Genomic DNA, 16,017 nt, shown 5'->3' on the forward strand with positions numbered 1-16,017 from the left:
CAGTACATTGTGGCCCATAAATGCGTTAATGTACACAGTTATGATTTAATTTTAAAAAAGAATGGATACCTATCTATTAATACGTTCCCAATTTTGATTCTACCTTTTTTCTCATCCATCATCCCATGCCGTCTATTGACAGTCTTCCTATTTCTAAAATACAGTACATTGACTTCATATATTTCTCCCCGTGTCTGCTCTCTTCTCCCTAAACTGGGTGGTTTATGCTGCATAGTAATATGGCTGCACAGTATTCTGTTATAGGACAGTTCACAGACTACTGCTTAGTCAATGCTCCTTCCAAAACCTAATTGTTCTCTCTACCATTCTCCTCATGATTTCCCACCTGCAATTCTTTTTCCATGTAACAGCAGGAACTATTCCTAGTGAAACAAGTGAGCACAAAAGGATGGAGCAGGGTTGTGTACTTCACTTGTGGATCATACAGGCTCACGAGGTCTATGAATAGAATTCAGGAGTCTGTGAACTTAGGTGGAAAAAATTTTGTACTTAGTTTTTACTAATTTGTAATTGAAAGGAAACCTTTATTTATGAATGCAGTCAATATTATCAGTAGGTATGATTATGTTATCACAGATATTCTCCTAGTATAAAAACTTGTTTCAGAAATCTCAAAATATTGTTCATAATCATCACTATCTTAAAATTATTTCAGCTATTAAATTCTCACTAGATATTATTCAAGGTGTTTATAAAGCATCTTTATTTCTATATCACAATTGAAAAATCCTTTGACAACTGTAGTTTAGCATAATTGGTTTTCTTAGTGTTCTTACATTTTAAATTAATTTATTTTTAACTTGTGCATAATAATTGTACACATTTATGGGTACATAGTGCTGTTTTGATACATACAATGTATAGTAATCAGATCAGGGTAATTAGACTATCCATCATCTCAAACGCTTATCACTTCTTTTCTGTTGGGAACATTCCCTATCTTCTAGCCATTTGGAAATACATAAAATATTATTATTAATATAGTGCTATGAAGTATTAGAGTCTATTCTTCCTACCTAGTTATAATTTTGTGCCCTTTAACAAACCCCTCCAAATCTCCTCTTCCCTTAACCTCTAGTATGCTCTGTTCTGCTTTTTACTTTTGTGAAACCAATCTTTCTTTTTTTGATTCTACATATGAATGAGAGCATGAGGTGTTCAATTTGCCATTCCTGGTTTATTTCACTTAATGTAATGTCCTCTATTCATTTTGCTGCAAATGACAGGATTTCTTTTTTTTTTTCTTTTTTTATTGTTGGGGATTCATTGAGGGTACAATAAGCCAGGTTAAATGATAGGATTTCATTCTTTTTTCATGGCTGAATAGTATTTTGTGGTATAAATATACCATATTTACTTTATCCATTCATAGACTTGGCTTGATACTATATCTTGAGTATTGTGAATGAGGCTGGAATAAACATGAAGTGCAGCTATCTCTTCTATATGTTGATTTTATTTCCTTTGGATAAATACCTAGTAGTGGGGTTTCTGGATTATATGGTTGTTTTATTTATAGTTTTTGAGGAACTGCCATACTTTTCACTATAACCGCTGCACTAGTTTACATTCTCTTCAATAGCATACAAGAGTTTCCTTTTCCCCACTTCTTTGCCAGCATTTATGATTTTTCATCTTTTTGATGAAAAGCATGTAAGCATCCCATTCTTTTTGATTATAGCCATCCTAAATAGTGTGTGCTGGTATCTCATTGTGGTTTTAATTTGCATTTCTCTGATAACTAGTGATATTGAGCAATTTCTAATATATTTGTTGATTATTTGTATGTTCCTATAGATTTTATCTTGAGATATTGTTCTGAGAAGGAGGATTTAGGCTTCATCAAACTTCCACAGGAGTTGATGACATACTTATTGTGTGTGTACATACATGCATGCTTACTCACGTATACACACACACAGCTAAGAACTGTGGAGTAGGGATTGAGAGCACAAACACTGAGATTAGATTATCTGATCTGAGTCCAACTCTATACCATTTTCCAGGTTTATGCTTTGGGATTACTTCTGTATCCTAGTTTTCTCCATATCTTTTAACCAGAGTCTGCAAGTTGGCAGAAAGAAATTAGCTTTACAGGGTGGCACCTGTGGCTCAGTGAGTAGGGGGCCGGGCCCATATATTGAGGGTGGCAGGTTCGAACCCAGCCCCGGCCAAACTGCAACAAAAAATAGCTGGGTATTGTGGCAGGTGCCTGTAGTCCCAGCTACCTGGGAGGCTGAGGCAAGAAAATTGCCTAAGCCCAAGGAGTTGGAGGTTGCTGTGAGCCGTGATGCCACAGCATTCTACCAAGGGCCATAAAGTGAGACTGTCTCTAAAAAAAAAAAAAAAAAAGAAAGAAAAAGAAAAGAAATTAGCTCTACAGAACTACACTTATAGACAGTTTTGATTAGGGTGATGACTCTTATAAGTGAAGATTTAGTATCATAAAATTAGGTTCAATATTCCTTTAAATTGTTTCCTATGTTCATCTTTTACCATGAACTATTGGTTCTCAGTGTTAAGTTTCTTCTCTATGGCTATAATAATGAAAGATTAAAAAACATGCTCAGATAAGGGATTGTCAATAGAGCATATGAAGCAAAGAAGGAGAGGACCCTATCAAAGGAGAGATTAGACTGGGCCAAAGAAGAGTCACAATAGTGAAGTGGGCAACCAATGACCAGAAGGAGATCACAGAAGGATGAAGCACACCAGGGCAATTGTGCCACTGGTTGAGACAATGAACTCCCCCAGAATTATATGTCTACACAAGTGAGTTTAATCACTAAAGGGAGGTCACAAAAGAAGCTGTTTATTTCATTGGGTCCCTGGAAGAGCAAATTTATAGTAAATGTTAACTGACTTAGACCATGGAGGATGTGAACAATCCAGGAAAGTATAACAAGCCCAACACACATTCTTAACCATTCATGATGGTTAAATAATGTAGAGGGTTACATAGAGCCACATGCCCATCAAAGGACATGGGGATCAGCAGTACAATCTCAGCACCTCCTAAGAGAGGTAGGAAGACTATTTGGGTTATGCAGCCTTCAAAAGAGATGGCTTTGTGCTCACCAAGGAAGTCTGAAATCATTTTTTTGTAGACAAGTCAGAGCAAATGAGGCCAGGGACTTGTCAATGAAGGAGAAATTGCCCAACTGAAAATACATGGGAAAGTGAAGGTGTGGCTCTGACGTGACAGTGTGTGTAATAAGGAGGTTCCTCAGCACCATGGCTGCATAGACCAGGGAGAAAAATAGCAGGTAGAAGATTGTTTTATTTATAAGTGTTCAATACCTCCAAAGACCTTGAAATTTTAAATCAGAGGCTGTTATCAGACTAAACTGGATTTCACTCACCCACTGCCATAAGGCCAGACACTGTGAGCCTAGAGCTGCTGCTGCAGAAAGAGGCATTTTTATTTGCAGGATGCTGCACAGGAGAGCAAGCAGCAAATGCTTAAAACTTGAACTCCTCCATGTAAGAAGGTGAGTTTCGGTTTTTGAAAAGCAGTGGAGATCTTCTGAGTCTCGCACCACCTCCTGTGGAAGCTTGAGCTAGCTGTGCAGCTGTCTCCATTTGTCTCATAACCATGTCCACCAATGAGAATGCTAATTCACCAGCTGCCTGACTTAACAGGTTCAAGAACAAGGGAAAAGACAGTACAGAAATGAGGCGACGCCGAATAGAAGTTAATGTGGAGTTGAGGAAAGCTAAGAAAGATGACCAGATGCTGAAAAGGAGAAATGTAAGCTCTTTTCCTGATGATGCTACTTCTCCACTGCAGGAAAACCAAAACAACCAGGTACTGTAAATTGGTCTGTGGATGACATTGTCAAAGGTATAAACAGCACCAATATGGAAAACCAGCTCCAAGCTACTCAGGCTGCCAGGAAACTACTTTCTAGAGAAAAATAGCCTCCCATCAACAATATAATCTGAGCTGGTTTGATCCCAAAATTTGTGTCCTTCTTGGGTAGAACTGATTGTTGTCCTATTCAATTTGTATCTGCGTGGGCACTAACTAACATTGCTTCTGGGACAACAGAACAGACTAAGGCTATGGTAGATGGAGGTGCTATTCCAGCATTCATTTCTCTGTTGGCATCTCCCCATGCTCATATCAGTGAACAAGCTGTGTGGGCTCTAGGAAACATTACGGGTGATGGTTCAGTTTTCCGAGACTTGGTTATTAAGTATGGTGCAGTTGACCCACTGTTGGCTCTTCTAGCTATTCCCGATATGTCATCTTTATCATGTGGTTACTCACCTAATCTTACCTGGACACTTTCAAACCTTTGCCGCAACAAGAATCCTGCACCCCCATTAGATGCTGTGGAACAGATTCTTCCTACTTTAGTGTGTCTCCTGCATCATGATGATCCAGAAGTATTAGCAGATACTTGCTGGGCTATTTCTTACCTTACTGATGGTCCAAATGAATGGATTGAAATGGTTGTGAAAACAGGAGTTGTGCCCCAACTTGTGAAGCTTTTGGGAGCTACTGAATTGCCAATTGTGACTCCTGCACTAAGAGCCATAGGGAATATTGTCACTGAGACAGATGAACAGACTCAGGTTGTAATTGATGCAGGAGCACTTACTGTCTTTCCCAGACTGCTGACCAACCCCCAAACTAACATTCAAAAGGAAGCTACATGGACAATGTCAAACATCACAGCTGGCCGTCAGGACCAGATACAGCAAGTTGTGAATCATGGACTAGTCCCATTACTTGTTGGTGTTCTCTCTAAGGCAGACTTTAAGACATAAAAGGAAGCTGAATGGGCTGTGACCAACTATACAAGTGGTGGAACAGTTGAACAGATTGTATACCTTGTTCATTGTGGCATAATAGAACCATTGATGAACCTCTTAACTGCAAAAGATACCAAAATTATTCTGGTTATTCTGGATGCCATTTCAATTATCTTTCAGGCTGCTAAAAAACTAGGTGAAACTGAGAAACTTAGTATAATGATTGAAGAATGTGGAGGTTTGGACAAAATTGAAGCTCTACAAAACCATGAAAATGAGTCTGTGTACAAGGCTTCATTAAACTTGATTGAGAAGTATTTCTCTGTAGAGGAAGAGGAGGATCAAAATGTAGTACCAGAAACTACCTCTGAAGGTTATACATTCCAAGTTCGGGATGGGACTCCTGGGACTTTTAACTTTTAGATTGTATAGCTGAGGCACAAAGTTGTCGTGTACTGCATTTGGTATAAGTTTGTCTTACTATTTCTCTACTACGAACTCTTTTTAAACGTGGTTTGTTATTGTAGCACTTTTTACAACAAAACTATACTTGAACAGTTCCAAACAGTACATACATACTGTATGGAGCCTATCCTCTGAAAGGGTTTCTTATATCTATGTGGAATTTCATATCTTGCAGTGTCCTGTAAATAAAGATTAAAGTCTACCCTTTTCTTTACTTAACCAAAAAAAAAAAAGAAAAGCAGGGGTACATTTCAGGCAGTCTTGGCCTCAAAAGGTAAGATATGCTGAAGAAGGTGGGGCAAGAGTGGATTCAGAGCAGAAACTAACGCTAATGACACAGCAAAGAAGTGAGGTGAAGGTTATGTTAACCCTCAGGGGGGACATTTAGAGCAAAGAATGGCAGCTAGTGTTCAATTTCTCTGTTCCCCCTTATCTGAATATCTGCATATTCCATCCATAGAAGTTTCTGCAAAACAACCCAAGAACATACTTTTTTTATAGTAGCCTTTTATTTTTAATACCCATTATGCCATGAATTCATAGGGAATAGATTCCAGCACTTTATGCTTCTGCTTTCATCTGGTTCTCTTGGTTATTCTGTGTGCTACCTGTACACCTATTATGCCATGAATTCATGGGGAAAAGGTTCTAGCACTTTATGCTCCTGTTCAACTGGTTCTCTTGGCTTTCCTGTGTGCTGTGCTGTACACCTATCACACCATGAATTCATAGGGAATGGGTTCCAGGAGCTCAAGCTCCTTTCCGTTGGTTCTCACAAAGTGGGCTTCTCTGGGTGGCGCAGGCTGATGCTTCAGTTGAACCCAGGTACCTTTCTCTTTGGCTTCCTTCTTTTTCTGATCATTTTCCTTCACACGTTTCAGGAAGCTATCTCGGCTCTTAGAGTGCTTAATGTGCTCAATACGAACATGAATCCTCTTGGCAAGAATCTGGCCCTTAACGTGTTTGTTTACAACAATTTCAACAGCATGCTGGGTAACACTTAGACTCTTCCAGCTTTGCTGTGGTAACATTTGTGTGGCGTGCCTTTTGAACAGTATGCATTCCCTTGATATCTACAATCACGTTTCTTGTGGATTCCCATGTATGTGGCCAAAAGAACAACTCCATTGTTTACTAAAAGGCCTAGAGAACATGTATCAGTGCCTCTCCTCTTTCCCTTTGCGTTTGCCGTTTTGGTGAATGCCTGGAAGATGTTGTCTCTGGCTGAAAAGAAGGCCCTAGAACATGTTAAGATGGCATCTTTCAGTTTCCATGGGGAACCAAAAAAACCCTCATAACTCTAGCTCTAACTTGTTCTGAGGGCCTTTATTCTCATGCTGTCACATAAAAGCAGCAAGTCTGTTCACTTTTAAAGTCTAGTCAGATGTTTGAAACTTCCCCTGAAGGAACTCTGGATTTTCCTTTAGTGTCATGATTGGGGGATCTATAAGGCCCCTCAGAGGGGTCTCTGCTTGGGTGCAGGTGAATGTTTTGGATTTTATTCTCTATTTCCTCTAGTACAGTGTTAGAGAATGAAGAATGATTATTAAAATTAGTTAACATGGCTTGGCGCCTGTAGCTCAGTGAGTAGGGCACCGGCTACATACACTGAAGCTGGCAGGTTCCAGCCGGCCTGGGCCTGCTAAACAAAAATGACAACTGCAACAACAACAACAACAACAACAACAACAAAATAGCTGGGCATTGTGGCGGGCACCTGTAGTCCCAGCTACTTGGGAGGCTGAGGCAAGAGAATCACTTAAGCCCAAGAGTTTGAGGTTGCTGTGAGCTGTGATGTCACAGCACTCTACCCAGGGAGACATAGTGAGACTGTCTCAAAAATAAAATAAAATAAGTTAACATGTGAAAGGATTGTGAGTCTTAATAGAGAAATAACAGAAAAATTACTAACTCATAGTTTTTCCAAAAGGGCGAAAATCAATCAATGAGCTTTTGATGCTTTCCGTCTCTCTCTCTACCCTCTTTCCCTCTAGCTGGCAGGCACTCTGTGGAGCTCTGTTTTCACAATATCTGGAAAAAAAAAAACATACAGAAAGGAAATGTAAATCTTTCTCTTTACATTCACCAGCTCACTGCCTTTTAGAATCTGTTTTATAGCCTCAAGGAGTCCCTGGACTGAACAACAGGATGCAAGTTTCAAGTCTCAGCCATATCTCAAGGACAAAATCACCAACAAGATCAAACCACCTGTGATAACTGAGCTGCTTATCATCCAGCCACTAAGAAGACAGAAGAGGCAAGTGCAGCAGGTTCACACTATCCTGTACTTTGTCTATAATCATTATTTTTCTTTGTCTTTGTCCCCATGAAGGCAGCAAGCCTCCAGACCCTAGTGCTGGCATTTCTTCTCCTTCTTGAGATGCCACACCATGTTCCTGCTTTCTTTCTCCCTCTCCTTCTCCACTGTCTTTCATTCTCACATTCCCTCTCTCTTAAGGAGATGAAATAAATAATATACTTTTATATCCTAATCTTAGTCTCGAGAAATCTTTCTCAACCTGCGTGCACTAGCAATCTTCCTTGTCAGTGGAAAATAAGCCATACTCGGTAAAATAATTTTAGGTTTATTCTGAGCCAAATTTGAGGACTGTGACCCACCTGGATCCACACTCAAGAAGTCTTGAACACGCAGACTCGAGGTGGTGGGGTTATAGTTTGGTGTTATACATTTCAGGGAGACAGAGATTACAGGTGACATCATAAGTCAATATGTGGAAAACATACATTGATTTGACTCCCAAAGGTGGAATATTTGGAAGCAGGAGTTTACAGGGTGTAGGTGGGTTTAAAGATTCTTTAGCTGACAATTGGCCGAAAGAGGCTCTGTCTAAAAGGCCAGGAGTCAGTGAAAAGGAATGCTTGAGATAAAGGGTCTGTAAATTGGAGACAACATATAGGACTTCATGTGGTTTGTTATGTATATTGGGACCTGCAGGTAGATCTAGAATAGCCTTAGGCCTGTTAGTGAATCACAGAGGACATCTCTAAGAGGTGGAAGGGGCAAGACCAGGCATGTCTGATCTCGTTTTCACGGCTAGCAACTCAGTTTTAGGGATCCTTTTGGCCAAGAGGGTGTCTAATCAGTCATTGAGGGAGGAGCCTTAAGATTTAATTTAGTTCATAGGCCTAACAACATGATTGTTTTCTGCTGCCTTTTGAAATGATTACTTTCCCAAATTCTAGTCCCAGAATCTCTCAGGTCCAGTGAAAATAATCACTGTAAATTCTCATAAGATTTTTGAAATATCTTTCCTTTGTGAACTCAATAATACCATCTGTGTTGTTTAATAAATCCCATTGCAAGAGGATTTCTTGGTCAATTCCCAAGTGACTGCAGCATCCATTTTATCTACAGCTGCTGAACAACTAATGATTCAACTGGATCTACTTATAGTTAAATTTGACCTATGCTTTCTGTCAGAAGCCTACTTAACATTCTTAATAATCCAAAGCACATAGATTTGGTAAGTAAAGGTGTTTTACAAATGATTTCTACTGAAATATTTCAAATGTTTCCCTTTTCAACTCCCATCTCTTAACCCCTATTCCATGGACCTGAGAACAGTGTAAGAGTTTACATATAATAGCATATATAAAAGGAGAATCAAACAGGGGTGGGGTGAAAGAGCTTGATATTTGAGTGCCTTCCCACAAAAGTGATGTGATTTATCCTTTAGGATTCAGGGTAAAACTTTAAATTATAGAATTATAAATATTTGTAGGTGGAGCAAGCTCATATTTTTAAAAAAAGAAATTGTGAGCAAAGAAAGTTAAATGGCTTTCCTTTGGCTGTAGTAAATTTGGTAGTAAACCAGTTATCTTTCATGGAAGGAATATATATGCAAAACTAACTTTTGTGTTTTTTCTGAGTTTCAATGAGAAAACTTTTATCTGTGAATATGTTAACAGCTCTCTGGAAAATTGCAAGAGTTCTACAACTATTCTTTGAAACCTCATTATAATGTTTAAGAACCATGATATAAGAGCTTTATATGTGCTATAATTTTATGTTTTTATGGTAAGGATATCTTTATGGATTATGAATGACTAAATGGGTATTTGTGTGTTTTTAACTCATTGTCAGCAGAAAGTAAGTGCTTACAAAGCGTTACCTATTATCTTTATAATTGTATCTTTAAATAGATGAACCTATAGGTAGGTATGTCAGTTTAGAATGTTATTATCTTGATTGAATTGCCATCTAGTACCAGGAAAGAAAGTGTTATTTTTCAATACCTGTGATTTATGAGTATTTTGCTATAATATCTAATTTTCCACAATTCCTTTCTAATATACCAAATAAGAAGGATGGAAAGAAGAGTCTAGATAAGTATCATATAGAAGAAATAAACTCGTGAAATTAGATTCTTGGAACTGAAGCTTTTGTTTCAATGGAATCATACATTCCTCTTGATTTTTTTTTTTTTTTCATGATACAGGCTTCTACCTATGAATCAAGACAATGGATGTGGCCAATAAGTCTACTGTCAGTGAATTTTTTTTGCTGGGGCTTTCTGATTCCTGGAAACTACAGATGTTTTTCTTTATGGTGTTTTCATTGTTTTACGTGGCAACAATAGTGGGTAATGGCCTCATAGTCATGACAGTCATGGCTGACTCTCACCTGCATGTGCCTATGTATTTCCTGCTCACCAACCTTTCCATCATTGATTTGTCCCTTGCTTCCTTTGCCACCCCCAAAATGATTACAGACTACTTAACTGGTCAGAAAACCATCTCTTTCAATGGCTGCATTACCCAGATATTCTTTCTGCACCTTTTCACTGGCACAGAGATTATCTTACTCATGGCTATGTCCTTTGACAGGTATATTGCAATCTGTAAGCCCCTGCACTATGCTTCTATCATTAGTCCTCAGGTGTGTGTTGCACTTGTAGTAGCTTCCTGGACTGTGGGAATTATGCATTCAATGAGCCAGGTCATATTTGCCCTCACATTACCATTCTGTGGACCCAATAAAGTAGACAGTTTTTTCTGTGACCTTCCTGTGGTGTTCCAGCTGGCTTGCGTGGACACTTATGTTCTGGGCCTCTTTATGATCTCAACGAGTGGCATAATTGCTTTGTCCTGCTTTATTCTTTTATTCAATTCATATGTTATTGTCCTGGTTACTATCAAGCATCATTATTCTAGAGGATCATCAAAGGCCCTTTCTACATGCACAGCTCATTTCATTGTCGTCTTCCTGTTCTTTGGGCCATGCATCTTCATCTACATGTGGCCACTGAGCAACTTTCTAGTAGACAAGATCCTGTCTGTGTTTTATACCATTTTCACTCCCATTCTAAACCCAGTAATCTATACCTTGAGGAATCAAGAAGTAAAGACAGCCATGAGGAAACTGAAGAGCAGGTTTCTAAATTTTAACAAGTCAACACCTTCTCGTTATTTTTAGCTTTAACTAGTGGTTCTAGGTAACTCATAGTTTTAACTTCCTAGGCATTAAGTATCATAGTTTTTGTGACACAGCATTGATCACAATAAGAGCTTAGATGCTATTCTAAACTCTTATTTCAGGAGTTCTTATCAAATTGTAATTGCCAAGAATTTGTGAAAGCATGGATCAGTGCATTTTAATGCTATTGTCATAAATGTGTTCAAAATACATTTGAAATTTCAGAGAAGCAAATTAATGGAAATAATTTCTTCCAGAAACAAAGACTATCTATGAAAGTATCAGTATTAATTATTCTAGTTAAGATATTTAATAATGCTAATCACTTCATTGGAAAAATAAGAACAAATAATAATAAGGAATATAGATTAAAGGAAAACTAAGAGATAATGACAAATACATACAGTTAACAACTGTTAGTGAATTACTTCTAAAATATGACAAATTAGTAATATTTCCATAACCTTAAGAATGCTATACTGTTGTGGGATTTTAGCCACTGACAGAAAGACAATGATTTTCCACATACTTCTCAGAGCCACTCTTTCTTGACATTTAAACCAATTTCTGATCTCTTCTACTAAAGGAAACTCTGGATATATTTTATGAAAAATTGAGTGAGGTCCAAAGAAAATTCTATAGGTGTCAGAGCTTCCACAAACTACTTTCCTCTCATAAGCCAAACAATATGCAGAATGAGGATTGAGAACAGAGGCTGGAGAATTCTGCACATCGAAAATATGATGAGTTACAAAATAGTATACTTTGTCTCATGTGGACACTATGGTAGTTTCATTCCTGGGAAGTTAAAACCAGAACTGAGAGATACAGTTTATGACAAATGAATTTATGGAGAGTCTATGCTTTCATTTTAAAGTGTTATAATGCTTTGCATTTTGATTGAATTAGTTTTTATTTAAATATTTGCATGTAAAATTAAGAAGTTTATGCTTATCAATACACCGTCAATGAAATAAGCATGTATTTGTACAAGTATAGGTTTTATTATGGTTAAGAATGCTAGATTCGAAAAACAAAGAATGCTAGGTTTAATGTCCTCAAAGTATTACTACCACCTGCTGATAGATACTGGAATTGCAAGTTTTGAAAGTCATGAGAAATAAATCTTTTGGATACCTGTTTGCAAATCATCTTCTTTAAATATTGGCATACATTAATGAATTTACTTATTTAGAATTTACTAAGTAGGCTCTGTGCCCGTAGCTCAATGAGAAGGGCGCAGGCCACATACACCAAAGCTAGTGGGTTCAAGCTCAGCCAGAGCCTGCTAAACAACAATGACAACTGCAACCAAAAAATAGCTGGGTGTTGTGGGCAGAAGCCTGTAGTCCCAGCTACTTGGGAGGCTGAGGCGGAGAATTGCTTAAGCCCAAGAGTTTGAGGTTGCTGTGAGCTGTGATGCCACAGCACTCCACTGAGGGTGACATAGTGAGACTCTGTCTCAAAAAAAAAAAAAAGAATTCACTAAGTAATATTTACAAATTATTTTATTATATGTGTGATCCCACTTGTATCCCAAAGGAAAAGATATATTACAATGACATTATTTAATAAATATCAAACTGTTATTTTTCTGGCATGACTGAGTAAATGAAGAGAGGAAAGAATTATATATGCATTAATTATCATTTATTAGAGATAACTAAGAAATGATAATTCTTAACTTTTAGTTTAAAGCCAAATTACAAGAGAATTGTATTTTTTTTCCACCGGGGTGTTTTGTCTTCATTAATTATTAAACAAATATGGAAACAAATTTACAAGCACAAAAAAAGTGTGATACTGTGTTTATAACCTGGAAAGTTTTAAAATAATTGAACAATTATGGGGGGCGGGAAGCAGAAAGAGGGACGGAGGAAGGGGGGTGAGGCCTTGGTGTCACACTTTATGGGGGCAAGACATGATTGCAAGAGGGACTTTACCTAACAATTGCAATCAGTGTAACCTGGCTTATTGTACCCTCAATGAATCCCCAACAATAAAAAAAAAAAAATTGAACAAATGTGTCTATGGTATTAACATGAAAATAATACGTTTATACATGTATCAGCAAAATAATAGCATAATTCCATGCCAGTTTAGATTGTGTGTGTGAAATTTGCCTTGGTTGCAGTCATATGTGCAAGTATGTTTAGATCCAAGGACCTTATTTAAATAGAACATTCTAGGTGGTGTTTTAGAAATACCCCAAATAATTCTTTTAGTTAACATATTTATCTGTCCAGAGTGTATTTGCAGATTAAGATACTTTTTGGAATATAAAACTGTGGAGTCTTTTGGAAGGGATGCCATCAATCTTGAGTACTTTTGTGGAGAATTCTAGAACTCAACAACGTTTGCCAAAAAACCATCAAAAATGTAACTGATCAGCAAACAACTCTATAAGGCAAGTAAATAATGAAACTGAAAACTTGGATAGTAAGTCTCTGTAGCTGAGAATGAAAAGGACCACAGAAAGCCTTTCAAGTACTTCCACATGTAAATGGAATCATCTACCACCTCTCTTACCACTGTGTGTTATATAAACACTTAAAAATCTTATGTGAACTTATGGTGGATGGTTACCACATATCCTCCACGAACTGCCAAAACTCTTTAAGGGTGAGTACAGTGATTCAGCTATGAACTTTTCAATAAGCAGCAGTCCAGGTATTGCCATTTGCTGTTACAGTATGCAGTCAGAAATGACATTTTACAAAGCCTGCTACATACGTAGAAACAAGCTAATATAACAACAGGTCAAAGGCAGTTTTACACGTTCTGCACTATTTCCAACAACAGGATTGAGGGAGTGTGGAGATACAGATTTATAAGAAGACCATGCTTGTTGACAAGCAACTACATCTTTCTTTAGGTGTTTGGGGAGTCATGAAGCTCTATAATACCAAACCTGTTAGTTTTTAGAAATTATAAAAAGCCAATTGTAAAAAGTCTTGTAAAACTAAGCAGAATAATTAAATGCAGGTTTTATAAAAAGCTACTTAAAAATCAGGTATAAATGGAAAAAGATAAAATGTCAACTTTAAAATGTTAAGGAACTGGATATATGCACTGTTAATAAAATCTGTAAATTATGTTTGCTTCTTAAAATGTTTTAGCCACAAGTATGTGGCTCCTACTTGGAAATTGTTTTAGGAAAATGTCTGAATACTAAATAATATAATGGATTTAGCATGAAGTGGATTTAGCATGAAGCAAGTAAAGCTTAAGGTTTAGAACTTCACCTTCACATGGGTTTCCTCTAAGACCCTGGAATAGGCCCAAACAATCTTTTACTAATAATTGGGGGGAGGGTGTTTTCAAAAGGTCCTCCCAGATTGTCTGAGCTTTAGGCTCTTCAGAACCTTGGTCCACTTTGAGTGTGGGAGTAAAGGTCTTAGGTTCTGGAATCTTTTTACCACTATTTGATGACAATTCTACTGTTGGTGTAAACTTTGGCAAGATAATACATCTTAGGCTCATTTTCTATATCTGTAAAAGGAGATAATGATGGTACATACATCATGGAGTTGTTTCAGGAGTAAAGGAAGTAAGTCACATAAAATATATAGTTCCATCAATAAATATTAATTATTATATCATTCTGGGTGATCAACTCTGCATGTCTTCATTTAAGAGCTTGATATTCTCTTGAGCTAACAATTGTACTGTTTAATTTTAAAGGTAAATTTTTATGTGGTATGTTTTAATATCCATGTCTACATATGTGTGCATAAAATTAGTATGTATCAGAATTAATTTGGAAAATTAAAAATGGATTCCACTAGAAAAATTGCATTGGTTTTTATATTAATTCAAGCTTCTGGAAACTTGTTTTTCTCTTCGCTCTCAACTTTTATTGGTCAAGAGAAAATTCATAATATTTAATCATTATGCTATTGCTTCATTACAATAATTATCAAATTGATTAATTTTAGGATGGATTTTTTAATGTAGTTTTGTCAGAATAAAAGTGATTATGTTTGAACCTCATGTTATTAAGGTAAAGAGATAGATGGTATAGATTAGTAAATGGGTATACAAGGTTTTGTATAATATAAACTCTCATGTGCAGTATTTTTCTACATTGATAAGGATGAAAGATAATGTGATCACTGGATTCTGCTGCTAAATGGAACAAGTTCTTGGTAATATGCTATGATTTGATCATATCCAGACTTAAAAAAAATTTCTTCTTCATTTATTCAATCAAAGAATAGTTTATTCTTTCTTATTTCTAATATTAAGCTAATTTTAATAGTATGCTAATCTTGGACTGATTCTCTTTCATTTCAAAAAAATTTAGGGGATAAAAGTATTTTTTGTTATGTGGATAAATTATATCATGCTGAAGTCAGGGCTTCACTGACTTCACTATTCACTGGAATAGTGTATGTTGTACTGGATGGGTAGATTTTTGTCCTTCACCTCTTTCCAACCTTCTCTCCTTTGTTTCCAATGTCCATTAGAACTCTTTATGACCATATGTATCCTTCACATAGGTCCCACTTATAAGTGAGAACATGTGGCATCTGTTTTTCTTTTCCTGAGATACTTCACTTTAGGATAAGGTCTCTAGTTCCATCCAAGTTGCTGCAAAAGACATTATTTCACTCCTTTTCATGGCTAAGTACTACTCCATGGTACACATAGACCACATTTTCTTTAAGTATTCATCAGTTGATGAGTTTTTATATTTTTACAATTGTGAATTGTTCAGTGATAAACACTTGGATGTAGTATCTTTCTTTATATGTGAAAAATGACCTCTCTTCCTTTGGGTAGATACCCAGTAATGAGACAGCTTGATAAAATGGTAGGTCTACTTTTAGTTCTTTGAGAACTCCACACTTCTTTCCACGGCAGTTGTACAAGTTCACATTTCCACCAACAGTGTCCAAACATTCCCTTTGTCCTGTAGCTGGGCCAATATGTGTTTTACCTTTATAATAATGGGGATTTTGACAGAAGTGAGGTTGTATTTCATTGCAGTTTCAATTTGCATTTCCCTGATGATTGGTGATGTTGAACAGTTATTCATATGTTTCTTGGCCACTAATCAATCTTCTTATGCAAGTTTTTCAAACTTAAAACAAAATGCCACTGACTCTCTTCCAGTTAAAGCAAAGTTGTTGAGAGAGAAAATAGCTGGAATGACCCTTTTCTGTCTCTATGTTTTCCCTGATACTATTTTGCATGATGATTTTTGGATATATGCATCCAGATTGAAAAATAGGGAGATGAAAACAGCTATGGTAATCTAATTTATGTGAGCTTCTTACTTGTATTCTCAGACTCCAGTGAAACTCAAGATACAACTTGATATCCTTCAG

At 36.9% G+C, this 16,017-nt stretch overlaps 1 protein-coding gene and 1 pseudogene across 1 annotated transcript; both read left to right on the forward strand.

Annotated features, from left to right (window-relative positions):
• The first annotated feature begins 3,616 nt into the window (after positions 1–3,616).
• On the forward strand, positions 3,617–5,205 carry LOC128588161 (importin subunit alpha-1-like; annotated as a pseudogene).
• A 4,495-nt stretch (positions 5,206–9,700) lies between these two features.
• Positions 9,701–10,684, forward strand: LOC128588649 (olfactory receptor 4K2). The gene has a single exon (XM_053595528.1). The coding sequence runs from the start codon at positions 9,731–9,733 to the stop codon at positions 10,682–10,684; it is 954 nt and encodes a 317-aa protein (XP_053451503.1). The 5' UTR covers positions 9,701–9,730.
• The last annotated feature ends 5,333 nt before the right edge of the window (positions 10,685–16,017 follow it).

This window comes from Nycticebus coucang, chromosome 6, assembly GCF_027406575.1.
Source record: "Nycticebus coucang isolate mNycCou1 chromosome 6, mNycCou1.pri, whole genome shotgun sequence".
In the NCBI taxonomy this organism is placed as follows: domain Eukaryota; kingdom Metazoa; phylum Chordata; class Mammalia; order Primates; family Lorisidae; genus Nycticebus; species Nycticebus coucang.